The 16,068-nt window shown below is 40.5% G+C and overlaps 1 protein-coding gene across 1 annotated transcript; it reads left to right on the forward strand.

Moving 5' to 3' along the window:
* The first annotated feature begins 6,189 nt into the window (after positions 1 to 6,189).
* On the forward strand, positions 6,190 to 7,125 carry LOC148513883 (olfactory receptor 5P52-like). The gene has a single exon (XM_088481304.1). It carries the CDS (start codon positions 6,190 to 6,192, stop codon positions 7,123 to 7,125), a length of 936 nt encoding a protein of 311 aa, XP_088337430.1.
* Positions 7,126 to 16,068: the final 8,943 nt, after the last annotated feature.

Below are 16,068 nucleotides of genomic sequence, written 5' to 3' on the forward strand. Positions count from 1 at the left end.
TGGCTTCTTTCCTCACCTCTTCTCTACCAAGCTACTCTGCTGTGCCTGATCACAATGCATTGCATCAACCTCTAGTCTCCTGACACCTGCTCTGCCTGATAACATTGCAACTAACTCTATCTAGTGTCATAACCTCTGCTCTGTCTTATCACATTGCACCAGACTCTGGGTTCTCTCCTCTCATCTTGCCTACAATGTTACTCTGCTCTGCCTGATTAAATTGCATCAAACTCTATATCTAGTGTCCTAACCTCAGCTCTCCTGATCAAATTGCACCAAACACTGGCTTCTCTCCTCACTACTTATCTACCAGGTTACTCTGCTCTCCTGGTCACATTGCACCTAACTCTGGCTTCTCTCCTTACTGTACCTCTTCTATACCAGGTCAGTCTGCTCTCCTGATTACATTGCACCAAACTTTGGCTTCTCTACTCACCTCTTCTATACCAGGTCAGTCTGCTCTCCAGATCACATTGCACCAAACGCTGGTTTCTCTCCTTACCTCTTCTATACCAGGTCAGTCTGCTCTCCTGGTCACATTGCACCAAACTCTGGCTTCTCTTCTTACCTCTTCTATGCCAGGTCAATCTGCACTCCAGATCACATTACACCAAACACTTGCTTCTATCCTTTTTTCTATTCTACCAGGTCAGTCTGCTCTCCAGGTCACACTGCACCTAACTCTGGCTTCTCTCCTTACCTCTTCTATACCAGGTCAGTCTGTTCTCCTGATCACACTATACCTAACTCTGGCTTCTCTCCTTACCTCTTTTATACCAGTTTTAAACTGGCAATGTTACCAGAAAAATATATATGTAAATGTTGCCACTATTCCCAAAATATCAGACAATATTGATAATGTATCGGGTAGCGATGGTGCTCACTAGAGTTGGTAATATTCAGACTGTTAAAGTAAGAAAGAAAGAACTCTGTTTTGTGAGCACTCTGTATAGAAATTACGGTTTTATATGGATTTAAAACTTAGCTTTTAATATATCAAACATAATAAATATAAACTGTCGTACTGGACAAATAACTCAATACCAGAAAAACGACTGTTCTATAATAAATTATATTTTCTGGATACAGGTCCCTTACAGGTATTCACAAAATAAATATACAAAACTAAAAGAATTCAAACACCCTCCTGTTACTTACAGGATAGGAGGAGTAAGGACCATCCTTTTCCTGTATCAAAAAGATGGCGAAATATACAGATAACAATTTTCAATAAATGTCAGGCTTTGAATAGCAAAACCATAAAGACATCAGTTTGGCCCCCGTTGGTTACACCAATTCCTCCGTGACAAAGCCAGCATGGTGAAACGCGCCTCGGCAGCAGAAGGGTGTCCGTCGCTGTACAGCATGGAACACCCCACCATCAGGTTTTGTATCCCCGTGGATTTATCCTCTCAAATTGTATTACTTGTGTTTTGATTTTTGGCCTAATACCGATGTACAAGATGACATAGCTTCAATAAGCATTGTAAGGTAACCATTGGAACCATTCCACTTGTCATAACTTAGGTTATTTGCGGTTACTACTTAAACAGGCAAGCTTGCGTCAGTGTTGCATGCTCTGAAATCTTAACAAACAGTGCTTAATCTAGATACCTGTTACAATGTTGCAGATTACACATATCAAAGATCATTATATCACAAATGCTAAAATACCAGGTGAGTCTTATATTTAGATACCATTGCAAATTCTACTATAGGCTGTTATTTGAAATCTCACTTTGTGATAGTATTATATTATCTTAACTGAGGTAAATTGCGATTACTACTTAAATAGACAAACTTGTTTCAGTGTTGCACACTGCACGCTCTGAAATCTTAACAAGCGGTGCTTAATTTGCGATAGTATTATTTCATCCTATTATGGATTTATGCCTTGATTTCAGTAGCAGACGCCTACTACTCGCCATAATGTGCGTCTCTACAGTTGTGATAATAAATTGCCTACTTTGAGAATTACTGAAAACAATAAAGTGTTGACCCTTGAAATTTTCTTCTCCAATTTTTATGTTATTTACCATATGAGTGCATCGATAGTGAACACGTGTATTTGAGATCATTAAACGCATTATGCTCACTGCTTATTATAAACAAGATTTGGGATATTTATTCTACTAACTGATCAAAGATTAAAGTGAAACGCTGGCTGGTATAACAGCAGTGATTGAGATATATACAGTGGATGTGTGATAATATAAAGAGATTTACTTAATGGTGTATTTATTAGTACAACTAATTTTGAATGACAGATCAGATCAATTAGGAATATCCAATGGTCTGTTTATTTCACACTACACACTCCTACATACATGTTTTCTGGTCATATCTTCTATCCCTCTATTAACTGACAGCCATCTCAAGTTGAGTAATTCTCTCATTGGGGGTCCAATTCTATCTAGTAAGACCCTCAACAGCAGAAATGAAAACTTGAGGAACACTGCGGTAACACTGTTGTTTCTATGGGCAACCTGCTTTTCCAGTAATCTCTCACTCCTCATAGATAGACTTAGGTCTAAGTGAGGAGCAGCAGAATGAGGTTTAGTAGTTTCTATGCCCTGACTTTCCTAATTCTGTGATATTGAGAATGTTACGCAACGGGGGACAAACTGATTTATGATTTTGCTATTCAAAGCCTGACATTATTGAAAATTGTTATCTGTATATTTTGCCATTTTTTTGATACAGGATAAGGAAGGTCCTTGCACCTCCTATCCTGTAATTGGTTACAGGAGGGTTTTGGAATTTTATTAGAATTTCATATATTTTCTGTATATTTATTTGGTGAATACCCATAAGGGACCTGTATCCAGGAAATAGTGTGTACTATAGGACAGTAGTTTTTCTGGTATTGAGTTATTGTCCAGTACAACAGTTTATAATTATATGTATGACCTATTAAAAGTTATGTTTTAAAGCCTTATAAAATTTTTATTTCTATACAGAGTGCTCACAAAACAGAGTTCTTTCTTACTGTAACTGTCTCTTCTATACCTGGTCAATCGGCTCTCCTGATTACATTGCACCTAACTCTGGCTTCTCTCCTCACCTCTTCTATACCAGGTCTGTCTGCTCTCCAGATCACATTGCACCTAACTCTGGCTTCAATCCTTACCTCTTATATACCAGGTCAGTCTGCTCTCCTGATAACACTGCACCTAACTCTGGCTTCTCTCCTTACCTCTTCTATACCTGGTCAGTCTGCTCTCCTGATCACATTGCACCTAACTCTGTCTTCTCTCCTCACCTCTTTTATACCAGGTCAGTCTGCTCTCCTGATAACACTGCACCTAACTCTGGCTTCTCTCCTTACCTCTTCTCTACCAGGTCAGTATGCTCTGCCTAATTACATTGCACCTAACTTTGGCTTCTCTCCTCACCTTTTCTATACCAGATCAGTCTGCTCTCCTGATCACACTGCACCTAACTCTGTCTTCTCTCCTTACCTCTTCTACACCAGGTCAGTCTGATCTCCTGATCACATTGCACCTAACTTTGGCTTCTCTCCTTATCTCTTCTATACCAGGTAAATCTGCTCTCCTGATCACACTGCACCTAACTTTGGCTTCTCTCCTTATCTCTTCTATACCAGGTCAGTCTGCTCTCCAGATCACACTGCACCTAACTCTGGCTTCTCACCTCATTTATTTTCTACCAGGTTACTCTGCTGTGCCTGAATACAATGCATCAAACTCTAGTCTCCTGACTTTTGCATTCCTTGATTACATTTCACCAAGCTCTGGTATCTCCTTACCTTTTCTCTACCAGGTAACTCTGCTCTGCCTGATTACATTGCATCAAACTCTTTTTAGTTTCCTGATTTCTGCTCTGCCTGTTTATATTACACTAAATTCTAGCAAGTCTTCTGACCATCATAACTGCTGTCTACCAAACTTTTGATTACTTCCTGAAGACTGCTCCTTTATCTACTGTGTGCTGAATTTTGGCTTATTTCTTCACTTCTTATTGCCTTGAACACTGTGCACCAACTTAGGGCCTGATTCTGAATTGCACGCTATGGCCCGTATTCAATTGCCGGTGAAAAGTCCAAATACGTGATAAAGTATCGTGGATGACATCATTTCACCAGGCAGAAAACTATCGCCATATTCAATTGCAAAGACTTTTCGCATACGCGGAAAGTCAATGCAATGTAATAGGCGAAAAAGTGTCGCCTATGAATACCCAGCAGAAAAAAGTGCAGAGTTGTGGTTTTGGAGAACAAAGGTGCGGAAACCACTCTGCACCCTTTGTACAGACCCCCAATGAATATCTGCATTAAAAAAATGCAATAAACCCCAGGAAGACCCCCAAAAAACACTTTGAAAATGGGGGTTAAAAAGTACAAAGTGGGGGTACAAACTTAAAAACTAGCAAAATAGACTTTTGGGGGGTCTGCAAGTATGGGATAGGTGTTTTTTTGAATGCAGGTTATTTGCTGCAAGTGCATTTATTGTGGCACTACAGGACTACTTATTTTCACCAAATAAAATTGCTTAATGCTATTCTTTATCACTTGTGCAAAGCCGCTATTTTGGAGCAATTGACAGCACTTAAGTACCCCAAATAGCTTCAGTAGGGCTAATTGGGGACATCTAGATTGATCCCCAATGTTAGCGCATCTTTTGGGGGTGTCAGGCTGGTTTCCCCAATTCTGCCAACACTTTTTGCCTGTTAGAGTTTTGCAGGGACGCATTTTCATGTCCTTTGAAATTGAATAGGGCAAATAGCGGGGGCGCACCTGATACATTTCCATGGCTAAAACACGCATAGTCGGCGAAAAGAGCGGCATGCGAAAAAGTATCGTGGGTGCGAAGCTTATTGAATACGTGCCTATGTCGATATCTGACACAGTTAACCAATATTTTGCACTGCTCATTCGTCCCAAATGCGCACAGAGTCCCAGTAGTCATTTTAGACTCACACATGTAGAATTGTATTGAAAATGTATTGGGACATTCCTTGGTATTGACAAGTAGGTGGCAATTCAGATTCGCAGAGGTGAACCATCTTATGGGTGTGTCACTGAAGTGGTTGTGTAAACAGATGCCTAATCTCTCACATTGGAGGCTACACTCTGTAGGACAATCTGCACCTAACATGGGACTGGTGCAAGGTTTTGATGGTCTGTCCGAGGGTTGCATCTAAAGACATGCCAAACATGACTGAAGCATTTGAGGACACTCAAAGTGGACATCTAAGTCCTTGCACATTCAGAGACATGCTTATTCCTAAGGGAAAGGCTTTTATGAGCATCATATAGTCACAGACTCAACTATGGCAAAAGATAATAAAGCAGTTGCAGCATCATTCAACATTGAATCAGCACCTCTGTGTCATTCTCTTTGAGTTCCAGTTATGTCTGATCAACATCATTTTCATTTACCATAATTTGAGTAGAGTGAAAAGTGGTCTTCTTGATATTACTGTCTCTAACTCATTAGTAAATGTCATCAATATTTGTATTTGATCAGTCAGCTTAATTACTTGTGACACTGTCTCAGTAGAGATTGCACATGATAAACATACAAACTTTACACAGACACAATCGTTGTCAGGATAGAACCGAAGATCCCCTACTTTTCTTTCTGCTTCTTTTGTTACTGGTAAATATTTCCATTTATTAAAATATGTGCAGTCAAATGTGAGCACTCATTCAGTTTTACTTTATTATTATTATTACCATTTATTTATATGGTGCCACAAATGTTGCGCAGCGCCTTACATAGTACATAAACAAGTTGTAGACAAGCGACTTACAGAACAATACAATACAGGACGTGGATAATATATATTGCTACATTAGTGACCATAACACCCAGATAAGCAACAGAGCATAAGCAGCCAAGTGTTAGGTGCCCTGGTGGTGAGTAAGAAGTAGATGAAACTAAAGTATGGAGAAGTACAAGAGGTTAGAGGGCCCTGCTCGTAAGAGCTCACATTCTAAAAGGGAGGGGAAGTCAGACAGGGGTGACACAGATGGGGAGGAAGCAGCATGTATCAGGGAGTTAGAATGAGAGCTGGAAGGCTTTGATGAAATAATGGGTCTTGAGAGCCCGTTTGAAGGATTGCAAGTTCATATGCATGTTCATATAAAACAGAAACACTTGTCAAGATAATAATGTAGTTAAATTACTTATTTCAGGCTCTCCATGTCGTTCTTATTCCCAGGTTATGCACAATAATAATTTCTCCACAGTATTCTTATTGGGTTTCCAATATTTGGACAATTTTAAAGTTCTTTTCTTCACTCTTCTCCTTTTGATTTACTTTGTGACACTAGGTGGAAACATCCTGATTATCACACTGGTGCCCTATAGCAAGAACCTCCACTCTCCCATGTACTTCTTCCTCTCACAACTCTCCATGTGTGATATCATGCTGACCACAGATATTGTCCCCAACATGCTTCATGTTGTGCTGAATGATGGGGTCACCATATCTCTTACTGGATGCATCACTCAATTCTTTTTCTTTGGTTTATCAGAAGCAGGAGAATGTCTTCTTCTGATGGTGATGTCCTATGATAGATATTTGGCCATATGTAACCCATTACACTATACTTACTTAATGAATAATGTATTTTGTCTTAAATTATCTATTATATGCTGGCTAATGAGCCTATCCGCATCACTATCCATTACTTTTGGCATAAGTCAACAGCATTTCTGTGGGCCAATAATTATCAACCATTTTTTCTGTGATTTTGTTCCTTTACTAGAACGTTCATGTTCAGACACGTCTGTGGTCCAAATTATATCTACATTTCAGGGCATTCCTTTGATAATCTGCCCAATATTTTTAATCATTGTTTCATACATCTGTATAGTCTCAGTTATATTAAAGATATCAACAACAACAGGGAGATGGAGATCATTTTCCACCTGCAGCTCCCACCTGACTGTTGTGTTCATACTGTATGGGACACTAACAGCTATTTATGTGCTTCCAAATAAAGGGAAATCATTGACTATTAGTAAAATACTATCAATGATGTACACTGTTTTTGCTCCTTTTTTTAATCCTCTCATATACAGTCTGAGGAATAAAGAGATCAAGGATGCTTTGTTAAAAATGATGTATAATTATAGTGGAAATTATTTAACTTAATCTTGAATAAAAATCACAAAATTATTCATTTTATGGTATTTTTATTCTTCTTGTAAAAATACAATGTCTCGGTATATCATAGATGCAACATAGTACTGCCAGAGCCGTAACTAGACTTTTTGGTGCCCTATTCAAGAGAGAGCATTTTTTAAATAGTGACATAAGATTGTGCATCTTAAAAAGGGCCATGGCCTCATGGGGAAAGGCCAGGAAAGAGATAGGAGAGGCCAGGAGATGCTGGGGATAAATAGGGACATAATATAGTGCACCGGAGAGAGGACCATGGCCTTATGGGGAAGGGCCAGGTAAGAGATAAGGGGAGGCCTGGAGATGCTGGGGATAAATAGGGACATAATATAGTGCACCTGAGAGAGGGCCATGGCCTCATGGGGATGGGCCAGGGAAGAGATAAGGGGAGGCAAGGAGATGCTGGGGATAAATAAGGAAATAATATAGTGCACCTGAGAGAGGGCCATGGCCTCATGGGGAAGGGCCAGGGAAGAGATAAGGGGAGGCCAGGAGATGCTGGGGATAAAAGAAGATGAATCTACAAGTAAGAATGATAATAAACAGGAAAATGTACTAACCTGAACAGCTCCCCCTGCCTTGCAGTGCCCTGTGCCATGGCACAGGTCGCACTACCCTAGTTACAGCCCTGAGTACTGCTAAAGTGCTCTTTATGCTTCCACAAACTGCAGTATCAGAAGATATTTTTACAATGTATGATAAATTACTTTATTCAACAATAAGACACTGTATTGCATGAGTTTGACAGTATTTTTGGTTTTCTTGATGAGACTCATCAGTCTTTTTCATGTGTGATAATGCTTTTGTAATACAACAATTTGAATGCATGCTGTAGTGACTAACGGGGTATGGTCTCAAATCATGCAAATAAATTGAAATGCTATTTGATTTAAATTGGTGGGAAGAATTTGAAAATTACACAGATAGCCTAATTTTACAAAGGGCACTAAATGAACCACAAATCATAAACTGGATAAAGTACACATATAACTGTGTTTATTTGCTGAAGTATAAATGCATGATGCAAAATATGACTAATTAAATAACAGGACAAGATCTGATCTTTGACAGCTGAGAGCTAATGGGCAAAGGGCTTTTATTGAGCTGATGGAAAACTGAGTGCTGTATAACCCTGAGAGGTTGTGTTATGCTGGTTCCCATGCCAGTTTGGATTGTAGAGATTAACTGGATGAGGACCAAGTTTTTTTGTGGAACAAGGGCCAATATGGATAAACTAGGATGGAGAGAAGATTTTATATACCCTAGCTGTCAAGGTTCGAACATCTTTGATCTGGTGATTTTCATACTTACACACTTAGACTATGCTTTCCATGTTGTGTAGATATTTTTTTGTTGTTGTTGCATTGTTTTACTAAAATTTTTCATCCTTGAATTCAGGAAATAATAGATGGAAAAGTACAGTACCTCAAAGCCTTAGATGGCACAATGGATTGCTAGGAACACAGGCCCTGATTCAGAGCCAGACACTCTGAAAGAGCGCTCGCTCTGATCAGGGCATTTTGTTTTATTTTTGGAGCCGCCTCCTGGCTGCTCGCATAGCTGTGGGTAACCACCCACAGCTATAGCGAGTGGCCATGATGATGGTCGCGATGGTCAAGACCATCGCGACCATCGGGCTTGCGATGAGACCCTTGTGGTAGGGTCTCGTGGCCGCAAGCCCCAGAGAGCTTTTGGCTCAAACAGAGCCGGAAGCTCTCCACTGACATCACTTGTGATGTCAGTGGGGCCGCCCCAAAATGGCAGGCGTTCTCATGGGAATGCCTCTGTTTGGGCAGCCACCCCCCCAGCCCACCCACCAAAGAGTTGAGCTGTCACTCAACATCGACAGCTCGCCCCCTTTGGTGCGAGACCCGGAGCAAAGGAGTGCCCATTTCAATGGAGTGCCCAGAGCCGGCTCCGTCGTGCCCATGCGCTGTGGGCCACCATCGACCTGGTTGCGAGGAATCAGCGCTTGTGGTCGGGTCTTAATCAGGCCCACTATCCTTTAAAGTGCAGCTGTAGTGGAACATTACCTTTGTAGGTCATAATGGGCACCACCCAAAAGAAGGTATGGTGCTGATCAAGGGGAAGGGATGAGGCTTCTTTGTGGCATGGGAAAACTGGGAGCATATGGCCTCTGACAATTATGTATTGGTTCAGTTTGGCTAGAAGTGATGCCATGTGCTAGCTTTTGTGGCCACCATGATTACTGCTACAGTAAATTAAGATGTAACCTCTTAAACTAAGTCCAATTGTGGGAAATTATTATGGGATGATAGACATCAACCACTGGTCAACTTCATGGCTGTATATTCCTTCAGCTAGAAAGGACTTCCCTAATATTACACACTATCATTATAACAGCAACATTACCTGAGAGGAAATCTAATGTATTCTCATGTATGCAATGCTCTGCTCTATATAAACTGTACACTGGTGTGCCTCCTTCATATGTATGAAGGATTATATCCAGCTCTATATCTAGCTCTTCCTATCTTCCTCTGCTTCACAAGCTCATCTATATACATCTGGAAGTTCTAAACAGACTCTGGTCAAACATATTTAATATGGTCCTGATTCAGAGTATAATGGCACTGAAATGTTTTTTTTTATCTGTGACTATGCAGAGATTAAATTGCGCATGTGAAGATCCTGCTTTGCTTTTTCACTTCCAGGGCCCCACAACTACAGCATGATTGACATGCTGTGGCCATTTGGGTGGCAGCGATGTGGATCACTCTACAAAATTGGGAACGTTGTCCCCATATTGTAGGCATAGCCGGGATCCACTTCTTCTGCCAATTGCAATGGAGATCCAAAGCTGCATCTTGAGATGCAGGCATCAAATCGGCAAAACTGACAGGAGGCGTCTTTTCCTTTAGACGCCTCCTATGGGATTAGCATAATTTAACAATAGTGGCTATGGCAACCATTGCACGTGCTTCTGTTTTCCGTGATACTCTGAATCAGGCCCAATGTCATTAAGGCTCTAACCCAACTTGAAATAAATATAAAAAATGCCTATAAACCTTTTTGATGCCTATAAACCTAGCTGTCCACTGAATTTACACCCAAATGTAGAGGATTTTTATATTTTATTTTCTGTTTGCATTAAAGGTTTTGTCTTTATATGTATTTTACATGTATGTTTGTGCACATTTCAATTGTGTTTGAATTTTATTTATTTTTTATTCACTTATTATAATGTTTAGGGGCAAAATTTTAAGCAAAATTATGGTCATCACTTTGTGGAGTCTTTTCAAGGGAGCTGAATTAAACATAATGGAGAATAATAATAATAATAATAATAATAATAATAATAATAATAATAATAATAATATTTATTATTATTATTATTATTATTATTATTATTATTATTTTAGAAAAAATAATAATGTATTATTTTTCTATAGATACAGGTGCTCAGGATGACTAAAGACTAGGATGAGGGTCATTGACACATTTTACAAATTTTAACCCTTTCACCTCATGGTGCTTGTTTGCTATATGTAGATCATTGCCCAGTATAGTCACCATTCCATGTGAACTTTAGTAAACCTGTGAAATCATTAACCTGGTATCAGTATAATAATAATAATAATAATAATAATAATAATAATAATAATAATAATACTTGCATTTCTACAAAAGCACTCAGAATCCTTTAAAGAAATTATGAACAAAATATAAAGGTTTATCTTTACAGAAAATACAAAAATCATAAACATAATAACGAGGATTAGATTTGCAGAAAAACCATAAACACAGATCATATTTGAGGCAGCTATTTTGGGTAATAAATTCCATGGATTATTTTTTCTGACCACAAAGGTGAGGCAGCCATGTTGGTTGCATTACATAAGTAACACTGGGTGGATTACTGTAGGTAATGCCAAGAAGAGATGACACATCATGGGCTACTAAAGAGCACTAAAGCACGAAACGGGATCCTTGCAAAATCTTCCATGTATTGTTCATCCTACATACAAGACTACAAGGTAAGGCAACCAATGTAGTTGAACTTTATAGGTTACAGGGGGCCTGATTCAGAGATGGACACTAATGCGATTGCAGTTGGGTTTTTGTATGCAACGTAGCTGTGACAATATGCTAATGTTAGCAAAGATCATCTTAGAATATAAACGCCCACTGCTGCCTTCTCATCTGCATGCAACGATGCATACCTATGTAAACATTAGTAACATTGAAGCACATCAGTGGCCATCTTACCCTTGTCGCAGGTCTGACCTGCTGCAGCCATGGGAGATCTTATGACACACAGAGCTGCGTAAGTAATCGCAGTGGCTAATTTATGCATGCCCATGTAACAGGATTTAAATGGACATCCACTCCTGTGTTTTTCTTACCACTCCTCATTACCACCCCCAAATGCTGGAAGTCTGTCACTCGCTTTTTTTTGGATTCCTCTGTGCGTGCGTAATTGCAATGCAATCACAGTGCACATGCAGGGGTGTAGAGAGCCCAGCTGGGCCCAGGTGAAGGGGGAGTGGCATAATCATGGTAGGCATGGCCATGCCCCCTTGAGCTAAAGAGAAAAAAAAGCACCTTTACAGCGCCATGCAATGGTGGTCCGTACTGGGGAAAGGGGTTCTGTGTGCCCCTCAGCCCAGCGCAAAGTGGAAGGTGGGTGTGATCAGTGTGATCGATCCCCCCCACAGGCATAGGAGACTGCTGTAGCTGCTGCTCTGTCTCCCACTGCAGCCCAGCACACGCTATGTGCTGGGTTGCTCCAAGGGTGGGAGGAGTGAGGGTGGGAGGGGGAGAGTGGTGCCAAACCTTGGTCACCGCCAGTCACCTCTAGCAAGCCTGGACATGGGTAAATAGTTCCCTCTCCCCCTTCTCTCTGCACCCCTGCACATGTGAAGTGCAGAGCATATACATGTGCAATGGCAAACTATCACTCTATCTGCGAGAAAATTGCATTAGTGTCCATATCTGAAACGGGCCCAGTGTGCACGATAACCATTACATGGAGGTAAGACATATAAGGGTAAAAAGAAAAATGACTAACATGATAACCACCGAAAAATTAGTTCTATGGGTTTGTTCAACCTGTCCATGGAAGTACCAGTGAAAAATCAAATTGCTAACACAAAAACAGTAAAGAACATAACAAGTTGGTTGAATGAGAGACCAAAAGGCTTTTTTTAAATGTTATAAATTATCCTGCAAGACATACAAGATTATCAAGCATAGGAGCAGTGAGTTTAAATCATCATCTAGAGGTACTATTTTTAATATTCATAGTTTTATTAATTTTCCACATATATTGTTTACCTAATAATGTGTGTGTAATGCAATATTTTAGGAGAACCACACAGAGCCTCAATATAAGGTTCCTAGAACAAAGGAGGAATGCCCTTAAATTCATCAAAACACACATGGCCTTATTCAGACTTGCTCATGAGTGCACATCGCTCGCAAGAGGGTCAATGGTCCCCGATTGTGCATGCGCAGCCTCCGGCGTGCGCATGCGTGAGACCCATACTGTGACAGCAGCTCCGTTGCATAGGGTAGCGCTACAAGATGGTGCGGCTGTCGATGTTGATTGACAGCTCGCCCCATTTTGTAGGTGGGAGGGTGGGTGGCTGCACAAATGCAGGCATTCCCTTAGGAACACCTGGCATTTGTGGGCAGCCATACTGACATCACTCGTGATGTCAGTAGTGGTCTTCCTGATCTATTAGAGCAGGAAGTCCACTCGGGCTTGTTAGAGCTGAGACCCTATCACAGGGTCTCCTTGCAAGCCTGGCAGTCGTAATAATTGCGACCATCGCCAAGCCACTCGCAAAAGCTGTGGGTAGTCACCCACAGCTTAGCGAGTGGTCTGGAGGCCGAAATAAAATAAAAAATCCCCGCCCTGATTCAGAGCGAGCGCTCGCAAACAGCGAGCGGCTCTGAATCAGGCCCACAGTCTATCCCAGCATGTTGCATTTCACAACTATATTTATGTAAATGTGTTAGCTTTGCTTTGCGGGTATCAAGCATGTCCCAACTATTCCAATAGGTGGGGATACAATAGGTTCAATATGCTGTGCAAAAGGAAGGCATTTTGGATGTTTCTCTAAATACTCTGTCACCACATGGGCTAAATGACTCTATTGAGTTGAATACCGTGTGACCCCCTAAAGTTACAAAAAATAAATTAGACATTAATTTAGTTTATACTGTATAATGTATATTATTATACCATGATTCATTTTACTCTTTTTTAATTTAGAGGTGGTGCTGCAGCACAGCCCAAAATGCAAATATGGGAGTCAAATAAAATGCCCTTCCAAACGCTGTCAAATATCGACGGCCGTGACTCAATGGCATTTGGTGCGGCTCCCCTATTTGATTATTGGACTGTGCTGCAGCCACACCTCTGGAGCTAATTTATTAGCTTTGCATTAGATTTAGTATAATTTCTGTCTAATTAAATTTAATATATTTGGTGTTCACTCTTGGTCCGGTGGTAGTCAGGGTGCAGGGCCTAGAGCTACTGCACCACTGCACGCAGGTGCCCAAAAATGGGGTGTGGCCAATGAAAATGGGGTGTGTCTTTATGACAAGTCCCCTTTTCGTCACTATTGGGGGCTTGTATGGCACTTATGGATTTGCCGGGCAGTCCCCAAGCGCCGCGGTCACCGGCGGTGACTGCTGCTCTACCATTTCCCCACCCACGGGACACTGCAGGTGGAGGACAGAACCCACAGGCTGTTTCAGCAGGGTGCTTCCCTGGAGGGCAGGATGCTCTCTGCCCTTCACAAAGAGGGCAGGGTGTGGCGCACCACTGAAACAGCCTAGTGGGAATGCCATATATATATATTTGGATATCAAAATAAAATGAAATGTAACTACACCAATTGGTTGATTTGGGAGAGGAACCTAGCCCCTTTTACGTTTATGGTTTAGTTTACAGAGCCATTTGGGCTATTTATATGTTTGATGTATTTTTGTTTGCTGTATTTTTGTTTGGTCTGTTAAATAATGAAATAATAATTAGTCTTGTGAGCCACCAGGATTTAGGCATTTACAGGCCTGTTTTTTCTTGTTTAAATCCTTAAATATGCTTCCTTTGAATGACAGATAGTATATAATCTTACCTGATGACAGTTATTTTTTTATATTTTACACTGTAATTTAAAATTTTAATACAGCAGTATACTATGAGGCAGTGGCGTAACTAGGGTATTTGGAGCCCAAGGCAAGATGAAAAATGGAGCCCCCCCCAACATGCCACAAGGGGTGAGGCCACTGAAAATGGGGGGTGTCAACATGACACACCTCCATTTATCATCAATCTGGGAACATTCCTTTCCATTCTGTATGCACCTTAATGCATAGTGTCCCGTATGCAGTGCCCCTAGAAATAGTGCCCCTTATGCAATGTCCCCAGCAGTAGTGCCCCTTATGCAGTGCCCCTTATACAATGCCCCCTGTAGTAGTGCCCATAATGCAGTACCCCCAGTAGTTACCCTTATACAGAAGAGGACCCACACACTATACACTATGTATGATAGGGACATACACAAACTAGACATCAGATATACACAATGACACAAAAGGAAGATCGCACCAAGGAAAATTATATCAATGATACATTCATGCAAAATAACCCATATAAATATTAATGAAAATAGCTCAGTTGCATATTTTATAATACTATGGGGTGCTATTCCTAGACCCGTAATGCAAATTAATCAAGAAACCAAGAAAAAGGGGTCCTTGCATAGGAATGCATCTATAGTTGCATGAACGTAATAATCAAAACTTAACCTTTAATAGTACATTTTAATAAACATATAATTATAAACAGATTCAGCTAAATAAAATGGGTATAGATAAGTGAAGAAAATATTCAAGTAAGGAAATAAGTATTAAAATAAATGCTGTAATTATCACTATGTCCCATTAATAAGCTGCTAATGTAGAGAAGATATAGGGCCTGATTCAGAGCAGTACGCTATTTGCGCTCGCTCGTTCAGAAAAAGGGGTGGTTGTTCAAATTAACCGTTCGCTCTTTGCGGTCTGTTGACGCCTCTATGTTAGAACGAGCTAACAAAACTTGCGGTCCTAATTTTGCAAAAAGCGCCCCCTGGCCTCTCGCATCATACGTCATGTCCGCTATTTATTAGATTAATCGAGTACATCGAAAGGCGTATGAACTGCTCGCTATTCTTGTGGTTGATTTTCCTACCGCAATCTTGCGAGCAGCTCTGACAATAAAATAACCAAGTGACGTGGTCGATGACGCTGCTGTATTAATTATGCACACCATTAAAATGCCCGTTTTGACCTTTTGGCGCGCCTGCATTCGGATCTCCACTCCCCGTTTTCAAGCACCTTCCCCTGTTACCACCCACATACGCCTCATCCTGTCACTCAAATTAGCAGGCATTCGCTATTTAGCGAGCACACAATTTTCGGCCCCACTGACTGGTTCGCGCATGCATATTACAATCCGTACACATGCACAGTTGTGCGGACAAAATGAACTCGGGTTTTGTATTGCATGTAAACTGGTCAAAACTACATGATTTTAGTTTTTTTTTAAATTTTATTATATTTTTAAAAATATATTCAAAACCAAAAACGTGAGGGATGTTTTGCAAAACCAAAACTAAAACCACAAAAATTAATCCAGGTTAAAAAACAAAAACAAAACACGGGGGAGGGCACACATTTCTAGTTTAGAATAGAAATGCTGGTTTACAGTTCTTGCAAGTTGAAACTTTTAACCTGTTCACAAATAAGAATCAATGTGAAAGCACGAAGAGGGTCTCCTTATGACTGAGTAGTCTTTGAGTGAGTATATGAGTATGAGCTCCTAAAATCAACTAGTAGTCCAAGGGCATGATTCAGAAATATATAATAATGCATTTGTAGCTGCAATCCCGCATGCAGCGGCTT

Source organism: Taudactylus pleione, unplaced genomic scaffold (genome assembly GCF_031769625.1).
Source record: "Taudactylus pleione unplaced genomic scaffold, aTauple2 ptg000268l, whole genome shotgun sequence".
Lineage (NCBI taxonomy): Eukaryota > Metazoa > Chordata > Amphibia > Anura > Myobatrachidae > Taudactylus > Taudactylus pleione.